At 47.4% G+C, this 15,618-nt stretch overlaps 1 protein-coding gene across 3 annotated transcripts in view; it reads left to right on the forward strand.

Annotated features, from left to right (window-relative positions):
- VRK3 (VRK serine/threonine kinase 3) overlaps window positions 1–15,618 on the forward strand; it is a 35,878-nt gene that overhangs the window by 3,715 nt on the left and 16,545 nt on the right. For all 3 annotated transcript variants that reach the window (XM_081275771.1, XM_081275773.1, XM_081275772.1), the window contains exons 3-10: window positions 2,438–2,577; window positions 4,680–4,829; window positions 6,099–6,293; window positions 8,404–8,468; window positions 11,203–11,269; window positions 12,584–12,668; window positions 12,920–13,025; window positions 13,704–13,796. In XM_081275771.1, coding sequence (XP_081131897.1) covers window positions 2,439–2,577; window positions 4,680–4,829; window positions 6,099–6,293; window positions 8,404–8,468; window positions 11,203–11,269; window positions 12,584–12,668; window positions 12,920–13,025; window positions 13,704–13,796 — 900 coding nt within the window. In that variant the 5' untranslated portion in view covers window position 2,438. The remainder of the gene's footprint in view (window positions 1–2,437; window positions 2,578–4,679; window positions 4,830–6,098; window positions 6,294–8,403; window positions 8,469–11,202; window positions 11,270–12,583; window positions 12,669–12,919; window positions 13,026–13,703; window positions 13,797–15,618) is intronic.

Here is a 15,618-nt window from a genome sequence, read left to right on the forward strand (position 1 = left end):
TTCTGTAGCCTGGGAGAAGGAGAAACTCTTTTTTTTTTTCCCTGAGATTTCTTTCATTAGCTATATGGCTGGCCTGTGGTTTTTAAGAGAAAGATCTGTAATTCTGAGGCTGGGGATGTGGCTCAAGCGGTAACATGCTCACCTGGCATGCACGGGGCGCTGGGTTCAATCCTCAGCACCACATAAAAATAAAATAAAGATGTTGTGTCTGCCGAAAACTGAAAAATAAATATTAAAAAATTCTCTCTCTCTCTCTCTCTCTCTCTCTCTTAAAAAAATAAAAGATCTATAATTCTGTATGTCATCACTTAAAGGAAACAGAGGCCCAAGAAGCTCTGAAATTACAGTATGGAAAGAGAAAAGGGAAGGATAGAAATGTTAACAAATGGAATATAATAAGATAGTGCTTAAAATCTTTCAAGATCGAGGTGTGGCCAGTGACAGAGAACTTGCCTAGCATGTATGAGTCCCTGGATTTGATGCCCAGCACTGGAAAGGAAAAAAAAAAAAAAGGAGAAAAGCTTTTCAGTGACTAGGCCCTGTTCTCAGCACTTGATATAAGTATCCACTAGACTTCAACAATCTTTCTGTCAGACAGGTGCTGGCACTAGACATTTTGTATTGCTAGGCAGACAGAGATAAAGAGAGGCTAAGGAACTTTCTCAGCCTGGGCAAGTCTGGAATTCACATCCAGTGCACCTGGGACCAAAGTCTGTGATTTCAAGGACACCACTATTGACAGTTGCAACAGAAAACCAACCTTGACCATGACTAAAGGAAAAGGGTTTAATTAGAAATTTGCATTGTAAGATGTGTTAGTCGGCTATAATGAAATACCTGAGATAATCAACTTACAAAAGATAAGATTTATTTAGCTCACAGTTTTGGAACTTTTAGTCTATGGGTAAATGGCCCATGGCTTTGGGCCTCTCTGATATTTCAGCTTTTAATTGCTGCCATACACTAAATCTTAGAATACAAGAACAAATAAAATGTCTCTCTCCCCCTCTCCCTGTTATCTCCCTCCCTCCCCCCCCTCTATCTATCTACTTAAAAGATGTTCAGTTATAGTCATCCTATGGAGACATGAGTTCTGAATTTTAAGTTTATATGTATGAAGGAAAAAAAATTTTTGAAATGCCCTCTGCACACCAGGCACAGTGGGGCACACCTGTAATCCCAGCGAGTTGGGAGGCTGAAGCAGGAAGATCACTCAAGTTTCAGGCCAGCCCTAGCAACTAAGCAAGTTCCTAAGCAACTTAGTGTTTCAAAATAAAAATTAAAAGGACTGAGGATGTAGCTCAGTGGTACAGCACCCCATGGTTCAATCCCTAGTACCAAAAAGATAAAAAAAGAAATGCCCACTGCACCGTCATTCTAGTTGATTTTCACTTATTAACTGCTCCAACCCTGCCATATCCTCGATTGTAATAGACCTGTGTATGGTTTTGTTTTTAATTTTCAAAAAGTATCAGGAACCATTTCAGTGATACACCAAGCATAGCAAATAATGTAATGAATAACCATTGTCCCACTAAATTAGTCAGAATTTGTTATTCTAGAAACTAATAAAGCCTGAAATCTTGGTGACTTCATACATAGTTGTCTTTATCAGTCACGAGATCCCAGAGTGAACCAGACATCTGTCCTTTGTCATGTTGCTATGTTACCTGGGATACATGATCTCCAAGGCAGGATAGATGGAGGAGGTGCTTTAGCCAGGAGATGACTTCCACCCACACCCCTTTGGCCAGAAATAGTCATGTGTGCCTAACATAGCTGTAAGGGTGGCTGGGAAATGTAGGGGAGCATGTGGATATTTGGGGATACAGTCCCCCCGGCCCCATTGTGTGGTTTAAGAAATAAGCATCAAACCAGGTTTGGTGGCCTACACCTGTAATCCTAGCAACTTGGGAGGCTGGGGCAGGAGGGTCACAAGTTTGAGGCCAGCCTCAGCAATTTAACAAGACCCTCAGCAATTTAGTCAGGCCCTGTTTCAAAATTTTGAGATGGGGATGTAGTTCAGTGGTAGAGTGCCCCTGGGTTCAATCCCTAGTTAAAAAAAAAAAATTTTTTATTATTTTTTAAAATAACCATTACAAATGCGGTTGAAGACCCTGGGTGTGCCTTCTACACAGGTGCTGGCTCTGATGGGAGCAGTTTTCTGACCCAACTCTGCAGGACCTCAGGGCATCCACTACTCCTGGGAAGTCTGCCACTTGCTTGTATTAGTCTGCTTTGTCCTTGGGTCATTAGGGAAGGACAAGTAGCTAAAGCCTCAGCACAATGGGTAACAACTGATTTCAGAAGTGGCCTCTTGCAGGATCCGAGAGTGACAACTTCTCTCCCCTTCACCATAGGACTCTGATGACCACCTGTCAGCTGTGGATTGGCTTTTTCTTTCAGCTCCTCATCCCTGTCCCTTTCTGTTTTGTAGCATGATCTCCTTCTGTCCACACTGTGGCAGAAATATTGAAGCAGCTTTCAAATTCTGCCCCTACTGTGGAAAACCTTTGCCTACTGAGGAGCATGCTGCATCCCAGACCTCTGCCAAGCCACTTGAGTCGTCCTTCCGAGGTAAGAACCAGGACTTTGAGTGTCCCTGCAGTGGGGTAAGACACATATGTGGATGTGTGTAAGTTTTCAGGATGGACAGACCCTTTTCAGCCTTTCTGACCCTGCCTGGACCCTGCAGAAGCTCAGGGCTCAGGCCTGGACAGCTCTGTACTCATCCCTCAGCAGCCCGCTGGAGTCTTGTCCCCCCTGTAGTTTAAATTCCGTCTGTCTTTTGACAACTCATGCATTTCTGTCTCCAGCCTGCACTCCTTCCCTGAACCCCAGAGCTCATAGAGCAGACTGCCTGCTTGACATCTGTCAGCTGTCCCATGTGCATCTCAGCCTGACCATGCCCAGAACTGAGGTCCTGGTGTTACTGCTACCCGCGTCTACCCGCTCCCTAGAAGCAGCAAACAGTAACTCCATTTATCCTGTTTCCAAGGCCAGAAACTGGGGCCACCCAGGAGGCCTCCCTCATACGCCACCCTTCAGCACACCCTGTGGGTGCTCCCTTTCAAACAGCAGCGTCACCACTTCCTCACACCCACCCTGCCCACCCTGCCCTCACCTCTTCACCTATGTTGTTGCAGAAGCCGCCTTCTCTGGGCTTTCTTTTTCTTGTCCCTGTTGCAGTCCTCTTCGTGTGGCACTGAGGGTTCCTGTTAAGACAGCCACATCCTGTCACTCCTCTGCTCCCCATCTTCCATGTGAGGCCACACATGATTGGGCCCCAGTCCTCCCAGACGTCACCTCCTACCCTCCTGCTGCTGCTTGGATGGTGTTAGTTCCCTAACCACTTCTTCCCCTCCTCAGGCCTGGGCCTCTGAACTCTCACACTTGCTGTTCCTTGGGTGGATGGTCCTTCCCTCCTTTGCCTGTGTGTCCTGCGTTGCCTTCAGGTCTTTACTCAGCTGCCTTCTTCTTCTTTTTTTTTTTTAATTTTTCATAGTTGTGGATAGACAGCAGGCCTTTATTTTCTGTGGTGCTGAGGATCAAACCCAGGGCCTCACACATGCGAAGCAAGTGCTCTGCCTCTGAGTCCCAGCCCCAGCCCAGCTGCTGCCTTCTCACAGGCACCATCCCTGACACCCCTAATAAGACCACATCTTCCTATCCCCCTTTCCTGATTTACATTCCCTTTGGTCCTTGTGACAGGATTAGACACAAGATTTTACATATTTTTATTACTTCTTGTCAGTGAGCTCCATAGGACAGGAACTTTCAGTGTTTTGTAACCTGCTTAGATTGTGATTTTTGTAATCTGCTGTTTGCATTGCACAGCACCCAGGACTGTGTCCGGCACAGCACCCAGGACTGTGTCCGGCACAGACTTGGTTGCTCAGAAGTTGGGGACATTTTCTGGGGGAGATCATGAAAGGCCTCCCCAGTTGAGTAAATTTTACCCAAGACCTAAGGATAAAGAAGAATTAGCTAGGTGAAGAGTGAGTGAGGGGAGGGCTTGGAATGGGGAGAGACTGGGTGTGGGGAGCCAGGCAGAGTGGAGGCATGCAGAACAGTGTAGTTTGGGGGCAGACATGCAGCCTGATTTCTCATGAGGTGCGATGGTCAGGATGGACAGGGAGGTGTTAGGAAGTGGTCCAGTTCTGTGTTGATTTGGGTAAGAAGTTTAGTCTTAACCGTGGTGTAGTGGAGAGCGGTGGAAGAGTTTCCACAGAGTAAGTGATATGGTATGATCTGCATTTTGAAAAGACTTCTCTGACTGCTGTGTGTGAAAAACAGATTGGAGGTGTGGAAACCAGCTTCGAGGCCTTCCAGTAGTCCAGGGGCTAATCATGCTGGCCGAGTTAATGATACCTGAAAGGAGAAAAGTTGTAGCAGTTACTGAGGAGGCTGAGGCAGGAGAAACATTTGAGCCTAGGAGTTTGAAACCAGTCTAGGCAACACCATGAGACCCTATTTCAATCCTTGACTCTTTCCCTCCCCCCTGTCTTTTCAGTGCTAGGATTGAACCTAGGACCTTGTACATGCTAGGCAAGTGCTCGACCTCTGAGCTGCATCCACAGCCCTGCAAGACCCTGTTTCAAAAAAAGAGAGAAAGGAAAGGTTCTGTGGTCCTATTTAGGGCCTGTGTAACTCCAGTGTGCATTTGTCCACTTCTCTAGGCTCAAGGAGAGAGCTGAGTTCCAGTTCTGAAGTTCCTCCCAAGAAAGTAAAGTGGTCAAGCACTGCCACCTCTCCCAAATCATCCCTCCTCGTGGATGGTGACAATACTGAGTCTGAAGATACCTTGAATTCCCCTGAGAGACTTAAAGGTAAGAGTCAGGGTTCTTCTGATTCTAGATAGGAAAGATGGGTTGTCTGACAGTGTTTGGGACAAAGCCGCCATAGCTCCAGCTGGAACGTCATCTCCCCTTGCACAGCCTCTTCCCCAGCCTCAGGTGCCCCCTCATTCCATCACCACCTGGCCTGGAGGTGCCTTACCTCACCACCCAGAGCTGTCCCTGTCTCTCCCTGCTGTTGCTCTCAGCCTGGTGTCCAGATGGCCTGGTTCCTGCCTCAGTGCTCAGCATAGCCCTGTGCACAGAAGACTCACTTTGAGGGATTTTCAGCCTCGGGTCTTTGCTGAGTCTGTTCCTTGGCCCAGAGCCGTCATCTTCCTCTGCCCTTGAATGCACCTCATTTCCAACACTCAGAGACCCATCCTGGGAACCCTCTCCTGAGCACAGCAGGCTCATGCAGAGGCCTCCTGTCACCGCCCCCACAGACCCTTTCCAGCCTCTGTCCTGCACCCCCAGTGCCTAAGGCTGTCCTCATGTGCATGTTTGTGTCACTCAAGGCTCCACGTCCCTTTCAGGCTGGGCGTCCTTCACAGGTTGGGACCAAACATGACTCATCGGTGCTTGCCAGCACTAGGGAAGCTTGAAGACCACGGGCCTATGTCCTCGGCACTGGCTCCCCAGCCATCTCCTGGCTCCTTCCTTCCAGGACCCAGAGCCTCTTGTCCTCGTGTGCCTTGAGGGGTGGTGGGGAGGAGGAGGAGGAGGGTAGGTGGTGGTATCTTTCCCTGTGTCAATGTCAGTCCCACCACCCCACTCTCTTCTCGGGGCAGGGACTTGCAAACCATTTCCAGGCCTTTTCATACTCAGTACAGGGCCAAGCCTGTTTCAGGATGTTTTGGGGTGAACATCTGGATTGTCCTCTTCTTCATAGAAAACTTCTACTCATCTAACAAGGCTCAACTCTAACCTCCCTTCCTCCAGGAGGCCTCCCTGGACTCCTTCAGCAGTCAGCCTTTGTTCTCTGGCCCCAATATCCCTCAGTACTGCCCCTTCTCAGACTCTACCCAAGTGGCTGTATCTTGATTAGACTTCCCCACCACACGGGGAGCTCCTGAGGGAAGAGTCCAGGCCTGACTCATGTCTAAGCCCCCAGTGTCGTTACAAAGGACCTGACCCCTAGAAGCCCCTGAAAGCATTTGCCCAGTGAATGGGCCGGCAAACAGTGCCATGCGTGTTGTTTCATCCGCATTGACTTTCCTTTCCTGATACTGCCTTGGCTTTATCGAGACCATCCTCTTGCAGGGGCCTGCAGAAGACCCCCGACCCCCAAAAGCAGCCCACAGTCTATCAGGCGAAGCCCTCAGACCCTGAGGCGAAGCCGGGTGACCACCTCACTTGAGGCTTTGCCCACGGGGACAGAGCTGACAGACAAGAATGGGCAGCACTGGAAGCTGGGGACCCTCCAGACGAGGAATGACCAGGGCATTCTCTATGAAGGTACTCTGTCCAGTCAACCAGGGCCTTGGCCACACTGGGCCACTTCAACGCCAGGACAGACCAGAGAGGGCGATCCCCTTTGGAGAATGGGGATGGAGCCATGACTCTAGCTGCAGACCTGTGTCCAGGCAACTTTGTTTTAGACTCAGGACTGAAAAGTTACCCACTTGAGTGAATGCAGCAGTCTTGTGAGTAAGGGGACAGAGTGGCAAGGCCTGCAGCCAGTCGAGAGCATCTGCCTGTGTGAAAAGTGTGCTGCCCCGTGATTCTGACTGCTGACATTAGGAGTGCAGGCCCAGTGACCACATGAAAAGGTCACTGTCATGCTCAGCCTGCAGAGACAGTTGTGTCCCCACCCAGAACTTGGGTAGGATGTTGAGATTGGTGATGTCATCCACACCAAGAAGACAGGTTTATTGCTTACTTAGTTGGGGTCTGGTGAAGAGGAGTTCATACCTTGGGAGAGTAAGGGAAAGAGGCAGCTAGGGGTGGGGCTGGGGTGAGGCTTCATACGCAGCCAGTGCCTGGCAAAGTTTGAATCTTCTGCCAGCTCCAAAGAGGGAGCACCCAGGCTTTCTTAGCAGCTTGCCCAGTTGTTGGCCAGAAGGGGCGGGGCTTAAAAGCTGTTCGTTGTCAAACTTCAAACAATGGAGTCAGACTCTGTGACAATGAAGAAAGTAAGTGTGGCAGTATTGTTGGTATGGATGATACCTAACATTCATTCATTGACTGCGTACACAAGGCTGTGTTTCAGCACTTTATATGCCCTTTTTGTTCGTAGTTTTTTTTTAAATATTTTTTCTAGTTGTCGATGGACCTTTATTTTATTTATTTATATGTGGTGCTGAGAATCAAACCCAGTACCTCACACGTGGTAGGCAAGTGCTCTACCATTGAGCCATAACCCCAGCCCTGAAATTTTTTAATTAAGATACAATTCATGTAACATAAAGTACAAAATTTAGTGGCTTTTAGTACATTTACAATGTCGTACAGCCACGTCCACCTTCTAATTCTAGGACGTTTCCCTCACCCCAGAAAGAAATCCAGTACCAGCTGGGCATGGTGGTGCATACCCCTCAGCCCCGCTACTCAGGAGGCTGAGGCAGAAGGATCGCAGGTTACAGCCCAGCCTGGGCAACTTGTCAAGACCCTGTCTCAAGTGAGAAAAAACAGAAATTTTGAGGTCTCGGATATAGCCTAGTGGTAGAGTGCTTGCCTAGCATGTGTGAGGCTGGGTTCAATCCCCAGTATCACAAAAAAGGGAGGGAGGGAAATCCAATGCCTTTTAGCAGTCACTCTGCTATGGTTTGAATGTCCCTGCCAAAATTCATATTGAAATTTAATCCCCATTGTGAGGTAGTTAAGAGGTCAAACGAGGTGGTAACCTTAAGAGGCGATCAGGTCACAGGAGGACTCTGCTCTCGGGTATGGGCTGTGTGTCCCACTATTCATGGATTAATGAATTAATAGGCTCTAGTGCAAAACAGGTGTTCCAGCATGTTCCATGTTAGCAGAATGGCTGGGCTTTTATGTCCCTTGATCAGTCATTGGATATGGGTTGACCCAGGAAGTGGCCTAGGATGGAGCTACTGCAGAAGATATACTGAATTCTCTCAGCCATAAGCTGGAACAGCACATAGAAATTGTTGTCCATTAAGGAAGCCTGTCAGAGACTCAGGGCTCAGGGTGGTTATGGGGGCTAGTCAGGTGGCCTTTGCCTAACTCATACCCAAATCCCAGACTCCCAGAAGGACAGCAGGTGTTCAGCCTAAACCACACTGATGCACAAATGATTTAGGCCAAGTGAGCCCCTTTCATCAGTTAGGGAATGCTAGGCACCCTCCTGAAATTCAGTTTTCAGACCTTGGAAGGTCTCAGACCTTTAGTGTTAACCCTTTCCTGCACAGCTGGACATTCACAGAGAGAAAGAGGAAGCAGGAAAGGAGCTGTTTGACAATAGGAAGGAGCAGGTGAGGAGTGCAAGGATGCACTTGCCTGTGGGAACCCAAGAACTAGGACTGCTTCCTATGGCTGGGAAGGTTGGGGATCATGGCCTTGACTTTTTCCTCAGGTTTGGACCTTGCTCATTGTTTCTGTTTCTTCACAGCTGAGCCTACCTCTGCCCTTGCCTGTGGATCAAAGCCCTGTAAAAACAGATTCTCACTCAAACTGGTGAGTGGCCTCTGATGGGGGAGCAGCTCAGAGGGGACGGCTTGGGATTTTGCAGATGCACCATCAACTCCTGAGACCTCTGAATCTGTCTGTGAGCAGGAAAATTCAGCTGGAGCCAGGGTGCCCCTGACCTGTCAATAGTGGCAGGACCCTGGACAGGCAGGCTCCCGGTTCCTCATCTCAGGCTTCTAGGAGACCCGTGTTCAGGCATGCCCTGCATATGACATTTTCTGGCCTTGTAACCCAGGCAAGCACATCCCCTTATCAGTATCAATAACACTTCCATCTTGTGGCCTACCTGCCCACTACTGCCAGCCTCATACCTGGCACACATTTATTGTGTAGCATTGTTCTGGGTGTCAGAGTCCAGCAAAGAACCCATCAGATGGGGTCCCTGCACTGGGGATTCAGTGAAATCATCCACAGTGTGTACTTATTAACAGAAGGCTCAGCAGACAAGAAGCATGTGTTCAGGGGTGGCCCAAAGGAAGGAGTAAAGGGAGAAAGCGAGAGCAGCCACCAGCCACGTGGGTGAGAGTGGCCTTCAGCACAGTGCAGGTGCTTATTAAGAGGGCATCGCCATGGTCCTCAGCCGCCTCCTCAACCCTGAGTAGCTGGCATCATGGCAACTTGTATTTCCTTCGCTGAACTTGTACCCGGAAAACCAAGGACAGCTGGGTTGAGTGTCCCCTTTCAGCCCTAGACACAGGCTGTATTGATGGTTTGGAGCATGGCTCTGGGGCTTGACTCACTGATGACAGGTCGCATGTGCTCTTGAGAGCTGGTTATGTGCCTGGCCCAGAATTTCACAAGCACTACTTTGTTGAATTGACTCAACTTGCCCCAAGTCTTATGGGATTAACACAGAGTCCCCATTTAACTTTGTTTTCTGCACCATTCAGATGGCACCTAGCACAAGTGACCTATTCCTGTCATTGTAGCTACTGTCATCACCACTCCACACAAGTGTGGCACAAGCATATCTGCTCCTGATGCGTCTGTCTGTCCCATCCGATCAGGCTTTCCTTTGGCCCAGAAGTGTGTGGTGCTGGGCTGTGTGTGGCTCAGGTCTAGCTGTGGGGGAAAGACAGCAACATCACAGTCACATCAAGGAAAGGGACATGCTCAGGAGAGGAAGCACAGAGCCTGGTCACACCCAGAGCCTTCCTGTTCCTTGGGAAAGGCAGTCTGCTCTGATGTGTTTGGAAGGGCGGGTGCTTCATGTCTAGTAGTGTTCCTTCATTCAACAAGCCCTTCCTGCAAACTGGCACTGGGGACATCTGAAGAGCTGGGTTGGATCTAATTCCTGCCTTCAAAGAGCTCCCTAGCAGGGAAGGGGGCCCTGGGGAGGGGTAGATCACATGAGATTAAGAAGGCCTAAAAAAAAAAAAAGAAGAAGAAGAAGAAGGCCTAAGCAGCTGTGCTAACATCAGCTCTGACTTACCAAGTGCTTACTGCATGCGCCCACAGTGTGGGGAGGGTGCTAGGAAGCCGAGAAGAAAAGACACAGGACAAGAGGAGGGTGGATGGGGACAGGGAACCAGGCCCTGTGCTGTTCAGTGCAACTAGTTTTGTTGGTTTTGTTTATGATTTTCAGTACTGGGAATTGGACTCAAGGCTTCACACGTGGTAGGCAAACTGCCTTCCACAGTTATGTCTCCAGCCCAGCACCTAGTTACTAAGAGCCCATACGTGACAGATCCTGGGTTGAATTTCACAAATACTATGTCCTTGAATTCTTTCAATAACCTTGTAGGGTGGCTGTTGTGTTCCCATTTAACTGATGAGGAAATGGAGACTCAGTCACTGAACCAGAGACAGCCAGCATGCAAGTCACTAGGTTCACTGCTGTATCCCCAGTGCTCATGACAATGCTTAGGATACTGGGAGGCTTTGGAGAAAGAAAGAAGTGGGGAGGGGGAGATAGGAGTGGGAAGAATGGTTGTGTTTGAACCTAGCTGAATTTGACCCTGTGCACTTAAGAACTCAACTGCACTAGTTGTTTAATTAAAATATTTGGTTACACTGATATTTTAAAAAAGACCCAGCCAGGCATGGCACACACCTGTAATCCCAGTAGCTCTGGAGACTGAGGCAAGAGGATTGCAATTCACCAACATAGTAAGGCCCTAAGCAACTTAGCAAGACCTGTCTTTAAATAAAATATTGAAAAGGGGTGGAGATGTGGCTCAGAGGTTAAATGCCCCTGGGCCCTGGGTTCAATCTCCCATACAAAAAAAAAAAAAAAAAAGAACCCAATATCAATAATGGGTTAAGCAAAATAATATTTGATTACTTTTTTACTTAAAAGTCTGGGGCAGGAGAGCCTTCACAGGATATAGAGCCTTTTAAGGATATAACCTACAAATTGCCCACATTTCTTTTGCTCATAAACTCATTGGCCAGAACTTGGTCATATGGTCATTCCTCCTTGCAGAGGAGGCTGGGGAATGTAGTTGTTAGCTGAAGGCCACATGTCTAGGAAAAGTTTGTGGATCCTAACGTAAAAGAGTGAAAGAAACTTGAGCATTCAGTGATTGCTCATTCTCTGATTTGTGCTCACATGCAACACCCTGGAGAATTGGGTTCTTGATAAATGTGATCATTTCTTAATAAACTGCAAGAACTTGATAAATGTGGTCATTGCTGGCATTACCCTGAAGTATCAGTGGTGACTTGGGGCCCTTGTCTAAGGGAGTTCAGTGTGACATCCTCTGCCCTCCTGTCCCACCAGGATGCCAAGGATGGGCGCCTGTTCAATGAGCAGAACTTCTTCCAACGGGCCGCCAAGCCTCTGCAAGGTATTCCATGGGGAAGTGGGTCAGGGAAAGAGTGAGGGGTGCCAGTCTGTCACAACTAGCCTTCTGCTGGTGTGAGGCGGGTTAATGTCCCATCTGTACCCACAGCCAGACTCCTGTCCTCCCTCGAGGCTCATATCAGCTCTCAAGAGTCAAGAAGTAAGTTTTTAGGAGCGCTGCAGGCTGGCTGTTACACGCAGCCACTGTTAACAATTAAATCATGTAAACTTACAATCAAATGAGTTATACTGAAAACAAAGTTAATAAAACACTTGCAAACTCATCATTTCGTACTTATTCTACTGTTCTACCATTTGTACTCTTGGGGTTACTTACATCGGTTGCATCTGTTTAGTGAAAATACTGCAAAAATATTGTGCTTCATCTCAGTCCATATTCAGTCACATCCTCTTTTTCTTTAATGTTGTTTTTTAGTTGTAGATGGCCAAATACCTTTATTTTTATTTATTTATTTTTATATGGTGCTGAGGGACAAACTCATTGCCTCACACATGCTAAGCAAACACTCCACCACTGAGCTATAACCCCAGCCCCAGTCATATCCTCTTGGCTTGAAGTTAGCCATGATGGGAACTTCTTTTCTTTTTTTAAATTTTTTGTTTTGTTTTATTTTTGTGTTTTGTTGTTGTTGTTGTTTTGGGTTTGGGGGGGTTGTTTTTTGTTTGGTTGGTTGGTTGGTAATAGGGATTTAACCCAGGGGAGCTTTACCATCCAGGTATAGCCCCACACTTTTTTTTTTCACTTTGAGACAGAGTCATACTGAGTTGCTTAGGGCCTCAACAAGTTGCTGAGGCTGGCTTTGAATTTGCGATCCTCCTTGCCTCAGCCTCCTGAGCCACTGGGATTATGGGCATGCGCCACTCTGCCCAGATACGGTGTGAGAACAAAACTACTAGCATGTACTGGCTTTCCCTGGGCATACAGGTGTTGAACTTGTGTCAGCACGCCACTGGATCTGTACCACCCCACAGAGACCCTGGCAAATGCAGTGAGAGTGTGGCCATTGGGGACCTTTTTTGGTCTTATGGGGTAGACATGGGAATGCAGAGGTTGCCCTGTTCTTATCCCTTCTCCTTATTCCAGACGTGTATATGTATTCTCAGAAGTCACCTGTGTTCACCCTTGTTACCTGCAGACATGTATTACAGACGTTCATGGGTCACCCATGCCCACCCCCATCCCCCACCCCCAATTTTTTGTCTCCAACAAGGAGGCTCCAGCTGTGGTCTGGGCTCAGGCACTCTACTTCCTTGCCTGAGACCAGGCGGGCTAACACTGAGCCCCTGCCTCTGTTAGTGAACAAGTGGAAGAAGCTGCACTCAGCGCCCCTCCTGGCTATCCCCACCTGTGTTGGTTTTGGCGTTCACCAGGACAAGTATAGGTGAGTCACCTCACTGCCACTCTCTGGAGGACCCTTTCCTTCTCTCCCTGCCTGTGCCTGCCATAGCTGGGACCTTGGAGCCACAGGTCAGTGAGTTACTTCCTTTCCCTTCTTTCAAGTCAGGCTGGTTCCCAGCAACCAGAAGCCCTAGTCTCACCTAGTTCTGGGGCCTGGTGGTGCTCCAGCCAGCCTTCATTGGGTGGCCTGCAGTCTTCTGTGTCTCTACCTCTTGGGATGCACTTTTCTTCCAGGTTCTTGGTATTCCCCAGACTGGGAAGGAGCCTTCAGTCAGCCCTGGATGAGAACCCGAAGCATGTGATTTCAGAGAAGTGTGTGCTCCAGGTGGCCTGCCGGCTGGTATGTAGCTGACAGCTACTCAGGATGTGGGGCATGGCTCGTCAGATCCTCATTTCTCAGCCTGTTGATTTGTTGACACATCCATCCCTGCTCCAGTTTGCCAACATGGAGGCCCAGCAGGGTGGGTGAAAAAAGAGGGAGTTAGAACTGGTGTAATGAGCATTGCCATGGCAGAGAGAGCCCCCCCACCAGCCAGCTGAAGTTTAGGGCTGGATCAGGCTAACTGGTGGAGATGATTTCTAAGCCAAGAGTCATTCTGCACAGTGCAGAAGTTGGAGCTAGAGATAAAGATATAAATTGCTTAACTAAATTTAAGCTATTCCCAGTAGGAGAAGTGAGCAGAACTCTATGTACATGGGTGCTGGGTTATTTTTGCAGGGGGGCATTAGTCACCCCATCTTCCTTCCTGAGCATGCAGTCAACTAAGAGAATGAGATGGAAGTAGATGGAAAGCCAAACATTAGCTCTATTGCTGAAGGTTCTATAAGCCTGATTAGGGAGGTATTGGAGTGTGTTATCACAGTGACTTCTTAATGCTACAACCAGAATTAGGCAAGCTTAGCCCCCCAGCCAGTGCTGGATGACCCCCAGGCCTGAGGATTCCCTTCACCTGGCTCTGATTCAGAGCATCTTTGCACGATCATGACACTCATAGAAACACTTCCTTTCTTCTCCTAGCTGGATGCACTGGAGTTTCTCCATGAAAATGAGTATGTTCATGGAAATCTGACTGCCGAGAATATCTTTGTGAATCCAGAAGATCTAAGCCAGGTAAGAGCCTTATTCCCTTCACCCCCAAAGGGCTCTGGGCTCAGGTTCCCATCAGTTCCCAACTCTCCATTTATTTCACACTGCTAATTGCAAACAAAGGATTCCTTTCCATCATTTATAAAGAACTCCTTGTAATCAATAGAAAGAGATAAGCAACTTACTATAAAAACAGACAAAAGGTAGGAAAAACAGTTCATAGAAGAAGAAATCCGAAAGTCAGTTAAATATACAAAAAAGACACTCAACCTCCTTAATCATCATAGAAATGCAAACTAAGACAAGATACCAATTTTCACCCTTTGAATGGACAAAATTAAAACAATAATATAGCTGGGCACAGTGGCACGCACCTGTAATCCCAGCAGTTCAGATGGCTGAGACAGGAGGATCATGAATCCAAAGCCAACTTCAAAAACTTAGCAAGATCCTGTCTCTAAGAAAAGTGTTAGAAAAGCAGGGACTGTAGATGTGGCTCAGTGGTTAAGTGCCCCTGGGTTCAATTCCCAGTACCAAAAAAAAGATAGTATAATCCTGGTAAGGATGTAAGGAAAAGAGAATTTTTCATACATTGTTGGGAATGTGAACCAGGCAACCTTTTTGAAAGTTACTTTGGAGATAGCAATCACAGTTTTCAGTGTCTCTTGTTTTTTGATCCATCATTTCCTCTTACGGGAATATATATATAATATATGGTGCATATCCATAGGACTTTTCAAAAATATATTCATACACAAAAAAGCACAAATGTTTCTGACAAGAATGGCTGTAACTTTAATGGGAAACGCCTTAAGTGTGTATACATATATGTACATATTCATGTGTATATGTGTACGTACACAATACTCCCAGTGGATTACTGATTAAATAGTAATTTAAAGTAAATTCTGTTTACTTTTTCAGGAAACAAATTTAGCATGACTTAGGCAAAAGTAATAAGAATGTGTATGTGGGCTGGGGATGTGGCTCAAGCGGTAGCGCGCTTGCCTGACATGCGTGCGGCCCGGGTTCGATCCTCAGCACCACATACAAACAAAGATGTTGTGTCCGCCAAAAACTAAAAAATAAATATTAAAATTCTCTCTCTCTCTCTCTCTCTCTCTCTCTCTCTCTCTCTCTTTAAAAAAAAAAAAGAATGTGTATGTGTGATGTTTTGATCTATGGGATAGAAAAACTTAGGACTTTACTATTTTCAGGTGTAGCTAGATCTAGGAACTTAAGCCCTTCATTAGGAAGCTGCCTCTTCCATCTCTGGGCCCTTCTTGCCTCCTCATTACTCACTATCAGGCAGACTCTTCCCTCGTAGTGACAAAATTGGCACTAGCAAATTAGGCTTAAATTGCTGATGCTCAGCAACCCCAGCATAAACACTTTAGGTGAATCCCCCTGAACAGCATGGCATGGGAGTGGGGGAAGGGCAGTCCCAGAGGAGAATTCAGAACTATGTATTACTCAGTAGGATTCTTCAGGGAAGCAGATCCAGCAAGAAGTGTGTATTATAAAGAGGTTTACTAGGAACCGGCTCACGTGATTGTGGAGGTTGAGCAGTCCCAGGGTCTTCAGTGGACAAGCCTGGAGAGGTGATGGTGGAAGTTCCATTTAAAGGCCAGCAGGCTCAAACCCCAAAAAGAGCCCATATTTTAGTCCAGGTTCGAAGGCAAGAAATGCCTAGCAGTCAAGCCAGGAATCTCCTCTTACTCAGCTCTTCCCTTCTGATCACATCTTCAGTGGATGGCATGAGGTCCACCTGCATTAGCAAGGGCAATCTGCTGTACTTCATCTACCAGTTCAAATGTTATTCTCATCCAGAAGCACCAACAGAGAT

The sequence above is a fragment of the Spermophilus citellus genome, assembly GCF_964194105.1.
Source record: "Spermophilus citellus genome assembly, chromosome: 18".
NCBI lineage: Eukaryota > Metazoa > Chordata > Mammalia > Rodentia > Sciuridae > Spermophilus > Spermophilus citellus.